General features: G+C 36.4%; 1 protein-coding gene across 5 annotated transcripts in view; it reads left to right on the forward strand.

Annotated features, from left to right (window-relative positions):
• LOC143250438 (palmitoyltransferase ZDHHC14-like) overlaps positions 1–17,228 on the forward strand; it is a 55,215-nt gene that overhangs the window by 11,017 nt on the left and 26,970 nt on the right. For all 5 annotated transcript variants that reach the window (XM_076500971.1, XM_076500970.1, XM_076500972.1 and 2 more), the window contains 3 exons: positions 1,342–1,444; positions 3,303–3,412; positions 16,510–16,597. In XM_076500971.1, coding sequence (XP_076357086.1) covers positions 1,342–1,444; positions 3,303–3,412; positions 16,510–16,597 — 301 coding nt within the window. The remainder of the gene's footprint in view (positions 1–1,341; positions 1,445–3,302; positions 3,413–16,509; positions 16,598–17,228) is intronic.

A 17,228-nucleotide genomic window follows, 5' to 3' on the forward strand; every position in this document is an offset into this window, starting at 1 on the left:
ATAGAAGTAGCAGTATGTTATCTTTTCTTGTGGTTAAACAGTTTGTCCTTAACACAACTTTACTGTAATAGAAGTAGTAGTATGTTATCTTTTCTTGTGGTTAAACAGTTTGTCCTTAACACAACATTTCTGTAATAGAAATAGTAGTGTGTTATCTTTTCTTCTGGTTCAACATGTTGTCCTTAACACAACTTTACTGTAATAGAAGTAGTAGTATGTTATCTTTTCTTCTGGTTCAACATGTTGTACTTGACACAACATTTCTGTAATAGAAGTAGTAGTATGTTATCTTTTCTTGTGGTTAAACAGTTTGTCCCTAACACAACTTTACTGTAATAGAAGTAGTAGTATGTTATCTTTTCTTGTGGTTAAACAGTTTGTCCTTAACACAACTTTACTGTAATAGAAGTAGTAGTATGTTATCTTTTCTTGTGGCTCAACATGTTGTGTACTTAACACAACTTTACTGTAATAGAAGTAGCAGTATGTTATCTTTTCTTGTGGTTAAACAGTTTGTCCTTAACACAACTTTACTGTAATAGAAGTAGCAGTATGTTATCTTTTCTTGTGGTTAAACAGTTTGTCCTTAACACAACTTTACTGTAATAGAAGTAGCAGTGTGTTATCTTTTCTTGTGGTTAAACAGTTTGTCCTTAGCACAACTTTACTGTAATAGAAGTAGCAGTGTGTTATCTTTTCTTGTGGTTAAACAGTTTGTCCCTAACACAACTTTACTGTAATAGAAGTAGCAGTATGTTATCTTTTCTTGTGGTTAAACAGTTTGTCCTTAACACAACTCTACTGTAATAGAAGTAGTAGTATGTTATCTTTTCTTGTGGTTCAACAGTTTGTCATTAACACAACTTTACTGTAATAGAAATAGTAGTGTGTTGTCTTTTCTTGTGGTTAAACAGTTTGTCCTTAACACAACTTTACTGTAATAGAAGTAGTAGTATGTTATCTTTTCTTGTGGTTAAACAGTTTGTCCTTAACACAACTTTACTGTAATAGAAGTAGTAGTATGTTATCTTTTCTTGTGGTTCAGCAGTTTGTCCTTAACACAACTTTACTGTGATAGAAATAGTAGTATGTTATCTTTTCTTGTGGTTAAACAGTTTATCCTTAACACAACTTTACTGTAATAGAAATAGTAGTATGTTATCTTTTCTCCTGGTTCAACATGTTGTGTACTTAACATAACTTTACTGTAATAGAAATAGTAGTGTGTTGTCTTTTCTTGTGGTTAAACAGTTTGACCTTAACACAACTTTACTGTAATAGAAGTAGCAGTATGTTATCTTTTCTTCTGGTTAAATGTTTTATTTCTTAACACAACGTTACTGTAATAGAAGGAGTGATATGTTTTTTCTCAGTCTGGTCCATTCTTGGACTGGCCGGATTCCACACTTATTTAACGACATCTAATCAGACAACAAATGAAGATGTAAGTTTTTATTTACATGTCACACCAACTGACATGCTAATTACAGTAAAAAATGTATTAATCATTGCAGTTGTATAACTGTTTATACAAATTGTATAAGAAATATAATAAAGTTATTTATTACGTTGAAATAAGATAATCTACATGTATAATATTGCATGTCCTCTTAATATACATAGGTTCTCAGATTTATAAATATTATCTACTTTTTAGATACATAATATCATGTACCTTATAAATTGTTGTATTCTCTATCTGGAATGATCTGTCTTCTAGACATCTGACATCATATAAGATATATAATATCACTTATCTTCTTAATGTGTAGTATCATGTACCCTCTAGATGTGTAGTATTGTGTACCTTCTTAATGTGTAGTATCACACTTTCTTGATGTGTAGTATCGTGTATCTTCTCGATGTGTAGTATTGTGCATCTTCTTAATGTGTAGTATCATGTACCCTCTAGATGTGTAGTATTGTGTACCTTCTTAATGCATAGTATCGTACTTTCTTGATGTGTAGTATCGTGTATCTTCTCGATGTGCAGTGTCCTGTATCTTCTCGATGTGCAGTGTCCTGTATCTTCTCGATGTGCAGTGTCCTGTATCTTCTCGATGTGCAGTATCATGTACCTTCTAGATGTGTAGCATTATGTACATTCTAATTGTGTAGTATTACCTATTTTCAAGTTGCATAGTATTGTACTTTCTAATTATGTAGTATCATGTCTTCAAGTTGTGTAGCATTATGTACATTCTAGATGTGTAGTATCATGTACCTTCTAGATGTGTAGTGTCATGTACCTTCTAGTTGTGTAGTGTCATGTACCTTCTAGTTGTGTAGCATTATGTACATTCTAGATGTGTAGTATCATGTACCTTCTAGTTGTGTAGTGTCATGTACCTTCTAGTTGTGTAGCATTATGTACATTCTAGATGTGTAGTGTCATGTACCTTCTAGTTGTGTAGCATTATGTACATTCTAGATGTGTAGTGTCATGTACCTTCTAGATGTGTAGTGTCATGTACCTTCTAGATGTGTAGTGTCATGTACCTTCTAGTTGTGTAGTGTCATGTACCTTCTAGTTGTGTAGTGTCATGTACCTTCTAGTTGTGTAGCATTATGTACATTCTAGATGTGTAGTATCATGTACCTTCTAGATTTGTAGTGTCATGTACCTTCTAGTTGTGTAGCATTATGTACATTCTAGATGTGTAGTATAATTTATTTTCAAGCTGTGGAGTATTGTTTATTTTCAATTTATGTAGTATCATCTGTTTTCTAGTTGCATATTATCATGCATTTTGTATTTGCGTATTATCATCTATCTTCTATTTATATAACATCATCTATCTTCTAATTGTGTAGTATCTATCTTCTAATTGTGTAGTATGATTTATCTTTTCGTTATGTAGTATCATATTATTCTAGTTGTGTAGTATCATGTACATTCTTCTTGTGTAGCATTATCTATCTTCTGCATATCTAGTGTTATCTATCTTCCACATAAGTGGTATCTATTTTTTCTAGGTATGTTTTTTCAAGTATCTTCTACATATAATGTATTACTTATAGAAATACATCTAATTTATATATATGTAGTGCCATCTGATTTTCAGGATTAGCTGTTTGATTGTCACTTTAGATATTCAGGTCAGTTTTATGGTATGGTTGGAGTTACTGTTAACATGATAAATACAAATTTGAGACATTCAATACATGTACCCTATATTTCATTATTGTAATTTAATTTCTTGTCTATTAATTTATTATAATTATTATGAAAAGTTTAGACAAATGACAATATTATTATGTGTACAATAAGTTAATTTTATAAAATGATACATTTTTTTCAGATAAAAGGTTCCTTTTCATCAAGGCGGGGACAAGATATATTTAACCCTTATAGTCAAGGATCCTTTGTGTGCAATTGTGTGGCAATGCTTTGTGGGCCTGAACCTCCGAGGTACAGTATCATATGTATATATTATTTAACCCTTATAGTCAAGGATCCTTTGTGTGCAATTGTGTGGCAATGCTTTGTGGGCCTGAACCTCCGAGGTACAGTATCATATGTATATATTATTTAACTCTTATAGTCAAGGATCCTTTGTGTGCAATTGTGTGGCAATGCTTTGTGGGCCTGAACCTCCAAGGTACAGTATCATGTGTATATATTGTTTAACCCTTATAGTCAAGGATCCTTTGTGTGCAATTGTGTGGCAATGCTTTGTGGGCCTGAACCTCCAAGGTAAAGTATCATGTGTATATATAACCTCCAAGGTACAGTATCATGTGTATATATGTATAAATATATCTGTACATGGTGTAATATGTAATGTTCTTCTCTGTATAGTAATATTTGTGTAAATGTAATATAGTAATAGGTTGCAAATTTCAATCTCTCAGAGGAACTGATGTTTACTGACAGTACATATTTGTATTCTTAATGTTGTTGGTGGAATATCTGTTATATAGTCCTGTATCTGTTTAAGAGGGGCTGAACCTCTATGTTACATTACTACTATATGGACCTGTGTTTAGATTACCTAAATCACCAAGTTGCATTACCACTATATGGACCTGTGTTTAGATTACCTAAATCACCAAGTTTTATTACCACTATATGGACCTGTGTTTAGATTACCTAAATCACCAAGTTACATTACTACTATATGGACCTGTGTTTAGATTACCTAAATCACCAAGTTACATTACTACTATATGGACCTGTGTTTAGATTACCTAAATCACCAAGTTACATTACTACTATATGGACCTGTGTTTAGATTACCTAAATCACCAAGTTACATTACTACTATATGGACCTGTGTTTAGATTACCTAAATCACCAAGTTACATTACTACTATATGGATCTGTGTTTAGATTACCTAAATCACCAAGTTACATTACTACTATATGGACGTGTGTTCAGATTACCTAAATCACCAAGTTACATAACTACTATATGGATCTGTGTTTAGATTACCTAAATCACCAAGTTACATTACTGCTATATGGACCTGTGTTTAGATTACCTAAATCACCAAGTTACATTACTATTATATGGACCTGTGTTTAGATTACCTAAATCACCAAGTTACATTACTACTATATGGACTTGTGTTTAGATTACCTAAATCACCAAGTTACATTACTACTATATGGACCTGTGTTTAGATTACCTAAATCACCAAGTTACATTACTACTATATGGACCTGTGTTTAGATTACCTAAATCACCAAGTTACATTATTGTTGTATGGATCTGTGTTTAGATTACCTTTCAGACAAACCTTCAGGAAAAAAGTCTCCCTTTTTTATTCAAAAGGGACTAGAGGGTCTTGCTGGCTCTCCAAAATCAGTAAAGAAGCTTCAAGCTGGTGACATATTGGTGGGAAAATCCACATTTCAACACAGTAAAATTCTCTTGCATTCAAAGGCAATTGGGGATTTACTTATTGAGGTTACATTTCATGATACTTTGAATTTGTCATGAGGAGTAAATTGTTGAGAGGGATTTGAAGAAAATCCCTGAGTCAGAGATCCTCGCTGGTTTCTCCAGCCAAGTAGTTTCTGCAGTGAGCCATATTTCCATTCGCAAAGATGGAAATATGATGCCAACAGATGTCCACCTTCCACCATCAAGGCAGGTTATCTAAATTGCAAGATATGGCCATACATTTTAAACCCTCTCAGATGTTTCCAATATCAGTGGTTCGGTCACTCAAAGACATCATGTCATGTCGTGGTTCCTTGAAGTATGCTCATTGTGGTGGCTAGGCCCACAGTATCTATGAATGTGAAGTGGATCCTTATTACATCAGTTGCAATGGTTCTCACCCATCCTACTTTCGTTTTTGCCCTAAATGATTGGAAGAAAAACAGATGCAGCATTTGAAAATGATTCAAAACATTACTTATCCTGAGGCTTGATAGTTGCTGTCCACCACTTCATCTTGGATGTATGCTGCTGTACTTTATTCCACTACTACAGAGGGAATGCAGACAGATCTCTCTGTGCCTCCAAATGAATCACTCTTAAACCAAATTAAAAGTGTTTTGACCTCCATGGTTAAAAAAGTTGATGAATCAATGTCAACACCCATCTCTGTCCCTAACATACATTCCAACAAATCCCAAGATCCACTTCCTTTGGTTCCAGGTTCAGGCATTTCCTTGATACATCTTTTTCTCCCACACCAAGATACAAAACAATTATTCACTCACATACTCAGTCACGGGAATCGTCTTCCAACAGGAAAGACCTGCCCAATAGACCCAGTGCAGGACCAGGACCCATAGAGGTCGATAAATTTCCCTCGAATAAGGACAGTAAGGAAAAAAGATGTGATCGTAAACAGTAGGGTTCTCCACCCAATTCGCCTACACATAAATAAAAATGGCCACCTTGATACAATGGAACTGTCGAGATTTACGTTCTAATTTGGATGACATCAAAACACTGATTGCTTCCTACCATCTTGTATGTCTTTCCTTACAGGAAACATTTCTGAAACCTGCCAATACTGTCACCTTTTGGCAGTTTTCTCTGTACAGAAATGACAGGCTGTGTGATGGATGAGTGCATGGACTTTAATGAACATCATACCCTCTGGGGAGTGCTGATATTGATAGGAAGGGTTGCTCTGTGGTGCCTATGCTCTCTGATCACAACCTTTCTCTTTTTAATACTGGTTCTTCCACTAATTTTCATGCACCAAGTCAGTCCTTTACTGCTATTGATCTCTCAATTTGTTCCCATTCACTATTCTCTCATTTTTCATGCAGGGTTTTTCAATAATCCACGAGGCAGTGATCAGTTCCCTATAATTTTGAAAGAGACTAGCTGTAGTCAGTGTCACCCGACCTGCATGTCCTGGTGGAAGCTGGATCAAGCAAATTGGCCCTCTTAGATGACTGTGTGACAGCAGTAACTCACTGTATTATACAAGCAGCTGCACAATGTATTCCTAAAACCTCAACACCTTTTCCACAATATCCTCGTCCATGGTGGAATCCTGCCTGCCATATGGCACGGAAGGCTCAAAAACAGGCCTGGGATATTTTTCTTAGGTTCCCACACTCTCACATCACTTTCCAGATGGCCTGTACACATGCTCGGTGGGTAAGACGTCACAGGCAGAAGGAATCTTGGATCAAGTTCACAATCAGTATATCTTCTACCACCAGTTCCAAAGTCATATGGTACAAGATTCTAAAGGTCAGTGGGCAACATAATTCTGTCCCACTCACGATCTTGCTCTCTGATGGCCAAGTAGTAGCTGTTACCTGGAGCATTGCCAATACTCATGTGAAAGCTTTTGCTGGGTATCTAGCACTTCTGCCTCTTCCTCTACCTTCTTGGTCGTCAAGACTTTGACAAAGTGATCACCTCTTTGCTTTCGAGCTGATTGTCTCTATGACTATAATTGTCCCTTTACACTGGTGGAACTCGAACTGTCCCTTCATCGGTTTGGTAGTACATCGGCTGGACCTGATGATGTATACTATGAAATGCTGTGGCATCTATCTCCTGCTTCTCTTGCATTTCTTCTGGTTGTTTTTAACTGGATCTGGAAGGAGGATATTTTTTCCTTCAAACTACTGCCCCAATTGCTTTGACGAGCTGTCTCTGTAAGACCTTAGAGAGGATGGTTAATGCTCCTCTTGTTTGGTTCCTCGAATCAAACAACCTCTTCTCGCCCAATTAATGTGTGTTCCAACAACAGTGCTTCACTGTGGACCACCTGAATTGACTTGAAAGGTCAATTAGAGAAGCCTTTCTCAAGTGGTAACATCTTGTATCAATATTCTTTGACATTGAGAAGGCTTATGATACAACATTGAGATAAGGCATTTTGTGAGACCTCTACATATGTGGGTTACTTGGCCATTTGCCCATTTTTATTAAAAAATTTTTAATGGACACGAGATACCAAGTTTGTGTGGTTTCGACAACTTCCAGTTCTTTTTTACAGTAACTTGGAGTCACTCAGGGCTGTGTTTTGAGTGTCACACTTTTCAGTATAAAGATTAATGCTATCACTGAACAACTCCCTCTTGCTGTTGGAAACGGGCTTTATGTCGACAACTTTCACATCTCATGTCAGTTGCCAAACATGAGATATATTGAGCAGCAGCTAGATCATTTACTGAAGTGAACCACAACAAATGGTTTTAACTGCTATCTCTAAAACCATTTGTATGCACTTTTTCCACCAACATGGTATTCATCCTGATCCTGAACTCTGTATCAGTGAAGTTGTGCTACCTGTGGTCCCTGACACAAAGTTCTTGGGGTTCATCTTTGAGTGTAAGCTGACCTTTATACCACACATCAAGCAAGCAACTACGGGTCAAATGTACAAAAACACTTAACATCCTCCGTGTCCTCTCTTCCACCACTTGGGGAGCAGATCAATGTTCTGTGATAAAGACATATCATGCTTTTATTTGATTGAAACTAGACTATGGATAACTGGTCTAAGGCTCTGCCAGGATCCTAGCCCTTAAAGATGCTCTACCCCATTTATTATCAAGGAATTCAGCTCTACACTCGGGCTTTCTGCACTTTCCCAGTTCAGAACTTATACACAGAATCTCATGAACCTTCTTTGCACTTCTGCTATTTGCAACTGTTTTTACTATGTGCTTCAAAACTTCATTCCTTACCAAAGCATCCCACTTGGGGTTGTGTTTCTTTCCGTGGTGGGCCATACATTTTCAGAACAGACAATCTGCCATTGCTTCTTTTGGCCTTTGTATCCAGGCACAGTGGGATGAATTGGGTCTGTTCATGGACAATATTACTGTATCCACTGGTCAGCTCATCCCACCATGGCATTTTACAGTCCCCAAACGTGACCTATCTTTAAGTCATGTGAGAAACGCAGACACTCCTGATTGGAAATACTGTTTGTTATTTGCTGAACATCTTTCAAATCATCCTTCCATTCCTTTTTATACAGATGGTTTGAAATCAGGTGACTGTGTGGGCTCTGTCATGGTTTGTTGTGGTTCGGTGGTTGCATGTAGAATCCTCTCTGCAACTTCTGTGTTCACTGCTGAACTGTTTGCCGTTTCCCTTGCCCTGGGTCACACAGAAGCTAAGCAGTACCCAAATTGCACTATTTATACTGACTCACTTAGCTTTCTACTGGCTCTGGAATTGCTTCATGTTAGTTCACATCCTGTTCTTGCCATATTTAAAACTGACTGGCTCATTTCTCTTGAACATCTACTTCTGTCCAGTTTTCCTGGATGCTGGTATTTGAGGGAATGAGCTTGCAGACATGGCAGCTAAATCTATCTGATCTGGCACCATCACCACTGTGCCTATTCCATACATGGACTATGGTCCTGTATTCAAGGCTCAGCGATGTGCCAGCTGGCATTCGACTTGGAGTGAATGCGAAAACAAGCTTTTCCAAATAAAACCCTATATTGGACTTTGGCCATCTTGCATCCATAAGGATCATAAAGAGGAAGTTGTTCTAACTAGATTTTGCATTAGTCACAGTTTTTTAACTCATCGTTTCTGTTTATCTGGAACTGATGTTTAAACATGTTCTGTCCCAAGGTTTTTAGTTTTTTAAAGGCCATTAATCTTTTTAATGCCAGTTAAGTTTTTTAATTTATACATTAGACCTTTTTTTAGAATCACAGCCCATCTCGTTTGATTTGAAATTAGAAAATGGCCATAACGTCAATGAACTTGAAACCAAGACTGGAAAGGTGACTACCGCTGCTGTTTGAACTACCCGTTTGTGATCCTGGCGAGTTGTTATTAAAATTTTGCTACAGGTCTTTTAAAACTTTTATACTTTGCTTTTTGAAAACGACTATAACGTCAAATAACTCGGAACCAGGACTGGAAAGGCCAACTTCAAGTAACTGACGGTGTTTTTTGTACTTACCTGTTAGTCTTCCTGGTGAGTTAAGATAACTACAGTTATGCCACAGAAAATCCTCTGCAACTTGTATTACTGTAGTTGTTTTCTTAATGCTGTAGACTAGATGTAAACATTGGTTTTATGCTATTTATGTTCTAAACTTTGTTTTGTTTTACCTTAATTTCCTTTTATGACTTTTACTAAATTTACTTTAATTTTAACTTTTTACCTGGTGTTTGGTGCAGGTAGCATAGCTGCTTTGTGCAATAAAACACCAAATCAACCAATGAACCAACTGAATAGTAGTATGTGTGTGTGTGAGGAAGGGGGTTATGAGAATGAAAACTGGTGAAAGTAGGGTTGTTTTCAGAAATTTTGTAATAATTTAGAATAGATTATTCCTAAACATACATACTTCCTGTTACACTAATAGCTATTACTTGACTGTCAGGTTTTTTGTTTTAAGCATTGGTCTGATTTGCTCTTGCTTGCTCCATTTTCATTACACCCTACATAACTGACCTTGATGATATTTTTCCACGACACTCTACAGCACCCTCTATCCTGTATATATTCAGAAAAAGTTTTGTTGAAAGTGTTACTGTCTAAAATACCAGTTTCATTTAGAGATATTTTGAATGTTATTCATGTTATCTAGTTGATCTTCATAGTAATAATTTAACAATACAAATAGATATTTATTCCAATTAACAAGCCAATTTACAGTATGAATTTCGAGCATAGATGAAAATCAGTTCTCACCTATCTTGCCTCCAATGTCAGTGGAGGTAATCATTCTCTGTTGAGACTGTCAGTGGTTTTATTTTTAGTGAGATGTAGACATATATTCAATTCTGTAGTGGCCCCCAGTGGGTTCTGAGGCTGTAATAAAGGACAGTTCTAAACATTCTGAATTGAGATTTGTCTTTTCCTATGCCATCTTTTAATTGTTCGCTTTTCAGTCCCCATGTGAGACAGTGGTGAGTTTCTGAACTCACAGTGCTGGTGTGCAAGGTTCATTTGATTTCCTATGGTGGATGCAGCAGATGACCCATTCTTGCTTTACTGTAACAAAACAGATATACTTCATAAAATGGAGTTTCAATCAACAGTAATAAAAGCAGTCTTTAAATGACACATAAAAAAAGAAAATGGAGTTTACTTTTGGATAAGTTGCCTTTCTTTTCATCCATTGGTTCTTTGAATTTTTTGGGGTCTTTTATTAGTTGCTTTTGAACCTGCATCCACAATATTGTGGTTTACTTCTGAATTACATGAAGGAGGGACAGTAAGGCCTTATCCAACACCTTGTTGGAACTTTGTGATTTAGCCCTACTACCTCTTGGTGGCAGCATTTTCCAACTATCAAACAATAAATCTTCTCCTGGAATTTCGGTGATCTAAGACAGAGTTTGTAGCTAACCTGATAGATCTGTGTCACCTGAAGAGAGGTTAAGTCTATGGGACATAAAATTCTAAATCCAGCATTTTCTTTTTCTTTCACTTCTCATTGTTGGAAGACTCTCAGGATGACTTATGATGAGTTGAATCAGTTCTTAGTGTGTACTTTGATTCATTTTCAGCTCTTACATTCCTCTTTGGAGTCTGAAATTTCATTGGCTCTTGCAGGATATTATAGTTTTATTGACCTAAATTAACCCACAACATCAGCCGCTTTGTAAATTATTTCTCAGAATAGATTCTGTCTATATCTAAGGGTACTGATACTTGGCCATATTGCTAAGAATTTCTGAAAGTGTTGTAACCTTAACCACATACCTAGGGAGCACAACAGGTCCTCGAGTCAGGACTGTTCATTAAATTCACATCTTGACTACTATTATCCACACAACCTGTAGTTCTTTCATCTTCCACAGATCACTGGGATTTGGTATTCAGTTCTAGAGCTATAAGAGTTTGTTTGCTCTCAGGGTAGCGAAAGAGTCACACCAGTTCTTCCAAGTTTATATTTGTGTGCATTGTTGGGCATTTACAGACAGGAGATTGGTGTCCAATTGGCAATCTTTGTCATCTGTATCAGTGCCTAGATTATCCAAAGCTCACAAGTTATTTTTAAATATTTTCATTTTGTATCTCAGTTGGACTCATCTGGCTCAATCTTATTGAATGGGTTGCCTGACTCTTACCTTCTTTCCCTGCCTGAATGGTTGTTTGTCTTATGGGATTAAAGGCATCACTCTTATCCCTCGTGCCTTTGGGCAGAGAACAAAAAAGATTCTTTTAAAGGTCTTAATGTGACAGAGAGGTCATAAACATCAGTTCACTGGATTCTCCTTAGACCTTGAGGGGTTGTTAAGTTAGGACACTAATATGATACAAGTTCCTCTGCGATCACTTTGTCTAGAGTTCCACCTCTTGATGAATACATTGCTTCAGGGATGGGGTGCATATACCAAGGCTCTATCAGTGAATGAAGAGGCTCTTTAACTGGCAATGTCTCTTGGTCTGGACGTATTAACTCTCTCTGCCTGGGCATCATCTACTTCACATGTTGTGATGTTTCAGTGAAATGCACCCAAAATTTGATTAGACTATTATTTGGTTATGTTATATCAATTAGTATACGATAAAATCATACCTAATAGCCATTATATCTTAATTTTATAAAATAATATTTTTAAAAATCCTGAATTTCCTATAGTGTGAGAAATGTGATATATTTTCTCTGGGCATTCCCTTTTCTTCACCACCTCTCCAATAAGTATGAAATTTAAGGTAAATGGCTCACTATAAAGTCATCATTGCTCAGACAAACCATAATTGTTATTGTGTTCAATTTTGATTGGTTACAGAACCATCACATATAAAATCTGACCCCTGTTGCCACACCCACCTGTCTAATCTTCTCTTTGAGAATGTATGTATGTTATGCATATGACCAATCTCATGCAAAGTTTCTGAAGAGGGTCTTGTTATTTTCTCTGTTAGCTTCATTCCCACAGAAAAATATGAAGACCAATTTGGATGAATTTCTAATGGCTGTCATTCCTTAGTTAGAAAAATTGTGAAATCTCCAATTTTTAGTGCATTATTAATTAAATAAAAAGTCTAGTGTGTTACTACTGTAAGTTTAATAAAATAGGGTTAAGTGTTATCAACAACTGACAGCAAAAAAAAATGTTTATTTCATGTTTTTCATGTTTATTCTTTATTTATTATCATAAAAGTAACTTGAATGTAAAAATAGGAAATCTCTGTAGGTCAGTCAGATCCTCCTGACAAAATAGATGCTGTATTTGAAGTTTCTATTGGATTGGCTCTCATTTTACTACTCTGATTGGTGGGCTGGCCTCTCATTGGATCACCCATTACTAGTAGTTTGGTCTCCAGTACCTTATTTTAGGGCTTGATAAGTGAAAGTATTATATTAGGATGGGATTACAACTCTAGTCCTTTCTTCCACTTCTTATATTACCCAAGGCATTACATGTTTGTTCCAACCCATTGTGAGGTCCTGTTGATAGTGCCAGATTCACTACTGTCTCTGGTTCCTGATTTTCTTTTTATACCTACCAGAGTGTCGACTTGTTAGGCTATCTCTGTGGGGGCAGCCATGATCTGACATAATACACCTGACTATCAAAAATCTGCAGCTTCAGGCAGAGAGGTTATGCAGTCTTATGCATTGTCTAGAGGTTTAATTTTTAAGGTTGACATGTATTTGTTTCAGTTTCTGCCTTGTTTAGGATGAACATTTTTAATGGAAATGACACACATATTGGCAATGGTGTATTTAGAGGAAGTTGAACCCATTTTGATAAGAAGTGCCAACTATAACTTGTTTTTCAAGCTGGCTGTTTGGCAGAGGTTTTTACATCTTCACAGTTACCCTGTTCAGGCAGCTTTGTTGACTACAGTTCGGTTTTTGTGACTGCACATTCTCTAAGTCCCTAATACTCTTTGAATTTTTCAAGTTGCATTAAGTCCTTGGTTCAAAATGAACATTTCAGTTACCTAACAAGTATGTTAAGGTTACATTACATGCTCTTTCTCAACACCAGTTTGTGACCTGACTTATATGCCAAGTATGACCTTTACTCGATGGTTTATTTTTCATTGCTGTTAACTTACAGACATCGTAGGTCAAAATGATTTGCATTGTTTGTCCACAGATTGCTTTCTCTTTCTGTCCTCAGACCAATTATTCTTACCCAAGATACTCTTAGGGAAAGTGATAAATCCTTTTTACTAGTTTCTGTGATTATTACTTCTTACTCCTATATCTAATCAATTTCAATCATGGTCTACTTCAGTAAAGGTTTTAAAGCAGTAGTTCTTAACCTGGGTTCAGTCAAACCACAGGGTTTCAGTGAGTCAGTCTCACGGGTTCGCGGAGGTCAAGACACACACACTTTGTGTATGTCTGTTCTGTTCACCACACTCGTATGATTCGTTATATCATGCTCCACTTGGCCATCATTGGCTGCGGCTGATCGTGTCACATCACTTGGCCTTAATATCTGTGCTGCAGGGAACTTCGTGCACTTAGCAGTTGACTTGTGACTGTAGTAATTGTGCGTCATTTGTGATTTTTTTCCTAATCTTTCAATCCCTTCATACTAACTATGTCGAACAAAAACAGAAAGTGGTCAAACGAATACGTACAATATGGATTCACGTATATAACGGAACATGATGGGAGTTAGTGTCCTCAATGCATGATTTGCAATGCCAAGTTGAACAATTCTAGCACTGCCAAAACTAAGAGAACACTCTTTAAAGCTGCATGGTGATGGGAAATACAAGAACACAACATTTGCTGAATTCAAGGTTAAAAAGAGCCAGGTTCGATGAAAAGGCTACTTTGCCTGTTCTCGGTTTTGTACCCATAGACAAACCAATCCTCACAGCATCGTACGAAGTTGTGTACTTGATCACAAAGCAGGACAAACCACACACCATTGGTGAAGCACTCAAAAAACCAGCTGCGTTGAAGATGGCGAATATCATGCTGGGAAAAGCTGCTGAAAATAAGTTATTCCAAATTCCACTTCCAAATGACATCATCAGCAGCAGAATAGATGGCATGAGCAATGACATTTTGGCTCAAGTAGTTGCAGATCTGATTTGAAGCCTAGGAAAATTCAGCCTTCAACTTGAAGAGACTACCAACATTTCTAATCTGAGCCAGCTTGTATTCATGTGCTATGTAATGACGAGATAAAAGATTTTTTATTTTGTAAGTCTCTTACAACAACAATTAAGGCAGTCAATGTGAAGAAACTTGTGGATGACTTCTCCAGAGACAATGATCTTTCGTGGGATGTGGTTTCTGCAGTTTGTTCAGATAGAGCTCCAGTCATGCTGAGATTAAACTCTGGTTTGGTGCGCTGGTGAAAGCCGATGTATCACACATCATTGTAACGCACTGTGTTCTGCACAGGCATGTATTGGCACAAAAACCTAGCCTTCAAAACTGGCAGAAATATTAAAAATTGTAGTGGAATGACTGAACTTTGTGTGAAATAGTGCCCTGAAGCACCACATCTTCAAAAAGCTGTGTAATGAAATGGGGTCTGAATTCGAGGTACTTCTGTACCATTCTATCTGGGGTGGTTATCTTGGGGAAAGGTGCTTAATCGTGTTTTTGCCATGTGTGTGGAATTAGCCCAGTTTTTGCGAGAGCACCAACATTGTCATGCAAATTGCTTCGAAACATCTGAGTTCATTCTCATTTTGGCATACATGGTCGATATCTTCAATTCTCTCAAGCATCTCAATCAACAGATGCAGGACGATGGAGTTAACATCATTGAAGTGGAAGAAAACCTGAAGGCTTTTCAGAAACAATTACTGTTATGGAAACGACAAACAGAGAATGGTAACTTCGCAAACGTTCCCCTGCTGGACAACTGTGTAAGTAAGATCGAAGATGTATCTGAAATCGGAGATTTTTCTGTACCCGGGGAACTGAAGCAAACAATTGCCATGCACTTAGATGAGCTTGCAAAGTCTCGTGACGGATACTTTCCCACCAGAGAGTCATATCCAGGGTGGATGAGACAGCCATTCACATTTAATGTTGCTACAGCAGATGTCAATGATGAATACCTCGACGATATCATTGAACTTCAGCAGAGCCAGGTTCAACAGCAACTTTTCAGAACAACAACACTCTTAATGTTTTGGTGTCACCAAATTGTAGCGTACCCTCTTATTGCTAAGAAAGCCCTCGAGATACTCATTCCGTTTGTTACAACATATCTTTGCGAGGATGGTAGACATAAAAACGAAGAAAAGGAACAGACTTTGTTGTGAAAATGATATGGGAGTGGCACTTGCCAGGGTGAAGCTGTGCATTTCTGAACTTGTCTCTGAAAGGCAACAGCAAAAGTCACATTGATTTGCAGTAAATATACATTGAGTTATGTTTTGGATTTTGTGTGAAATTCATGTTTTGTTGGATTTGTTCTTTGAACACAGTGATATTATGTGCAACCGATCCATGGTTCATTTTGTGCACTAATAAAATATCTACTTGTGTTTTGAATTTGAAAAAAAATCATATTTTATTTTTGCAATTAGGAAGGGTTCAGTGAATGCAAGTACGAAACTTCTGGGGTTCAGTACCTCCAACAAGGTTTAGAACCACTGTTTTAAAGGCTTTGTAGCCTGCAATAAAACCTTTAGAGTTGCTAGACAATTACCTTTTATTTTGGACTCTGTTTGAATGTGGAATTCTATCTATAAGTGTGAGAAGAGGTTTGTATGTTTAGAAATGGAAAATGAATTTCCAGTAGCACTTACCTTCTATCACATTCTTCCACCTTTCCTCTGTACTAACAGTTAGTTTAGAGACTGGGTTTCAGTCAGTCTCAAAAAGGTGATAACATTATCTGAAAAGGGTGCTTATATAATACAGTACTTGGATAAAGGGTGCCTTGATGTATGTGAAAAGGGTTACAAGATAAATCCAGTAATAGCTATCAATAAGAGGGAAATGAGTATGATTGGAAATACATTTACAAGGAAAATATTAACTTCTTCAGAGGGTTACATTTACAAGGAAAATATTAACTTCTTCAGAGGGTTTCATTACTTAGTATTTGAAAATGTGACATTACTAATAAGAATTTTTCCTGTTTCAAAAGTTTTCAGTATAGTAAAGATACATTTCTTCTGGTTGATTTTTATTTTTCTTATTAGCCTCTTAGACAGAAGGGGTATTGCTGTGCCTGATGGACAAGTTTCACTTCGGGGAAATTATGGTTCTGTGAAGAGTTCTCAGCAAAAGGTGATTGAATGTAAAACAAAAGTTAGAAAACAGAGACTCAAAAAATTACTGTTCTATGAAATATATAAATACATATCTACTCTGGACAGTAGGTTGTATAATTTTGTTTACCATTGTATGAAATTTATAAATACAAAGTTACTCTGGACAGTAGATTGTATAATTTTGTTTACCATTGTATGAAATCTATAAATACATAGTTAATCTGGACAGTAGTTTGTATAATTTTGTTTACTATTGTATGAAATGTATGAATACATATTTACACTGGAGAGAAGGTTGTGTAATTTTGTTTACTACTGTATGAAATGTATAAATACATATTTACTCTGGACAGTAGGTTGTGTAATTTTGTTTACTATTGTATGAAATGTATGAATACATATTTACACTGGAGAGAAGGTTGTGTAATTTTGTTTAGTACTGTATGAAATGTATGTATACATATTTACTCTGGACAGTAGGTTGTATAATTTTGTTTAGTACTGTATGAAATGTATGTATACATATTTACTCTGGACAGTAGTTTGTGTAATTTTGTTTACTACTGTATGAAATGTATAAATACATAGTTACTCTGGACAGTAGGTTGTGTAATTTTGTTTAGTACTGTATGAAATGTATGTATACA

Source organism: Tachypleus tridentatus, chromosome 5 (assembly GCF_004210375.1).
Source record: "Tachypleus tridentatus isolate NWPU-2018 chromosome 5, ASM421037v1, whole genome shotgun sequence".
Taxonomy (NCBI): domain Eukaryota; kingdom Metazoa; phylum Arthropoda; class Merostomata; order Xiphosura; family Limulidae; genus Tachypleus; species Tachypleus tridentatus.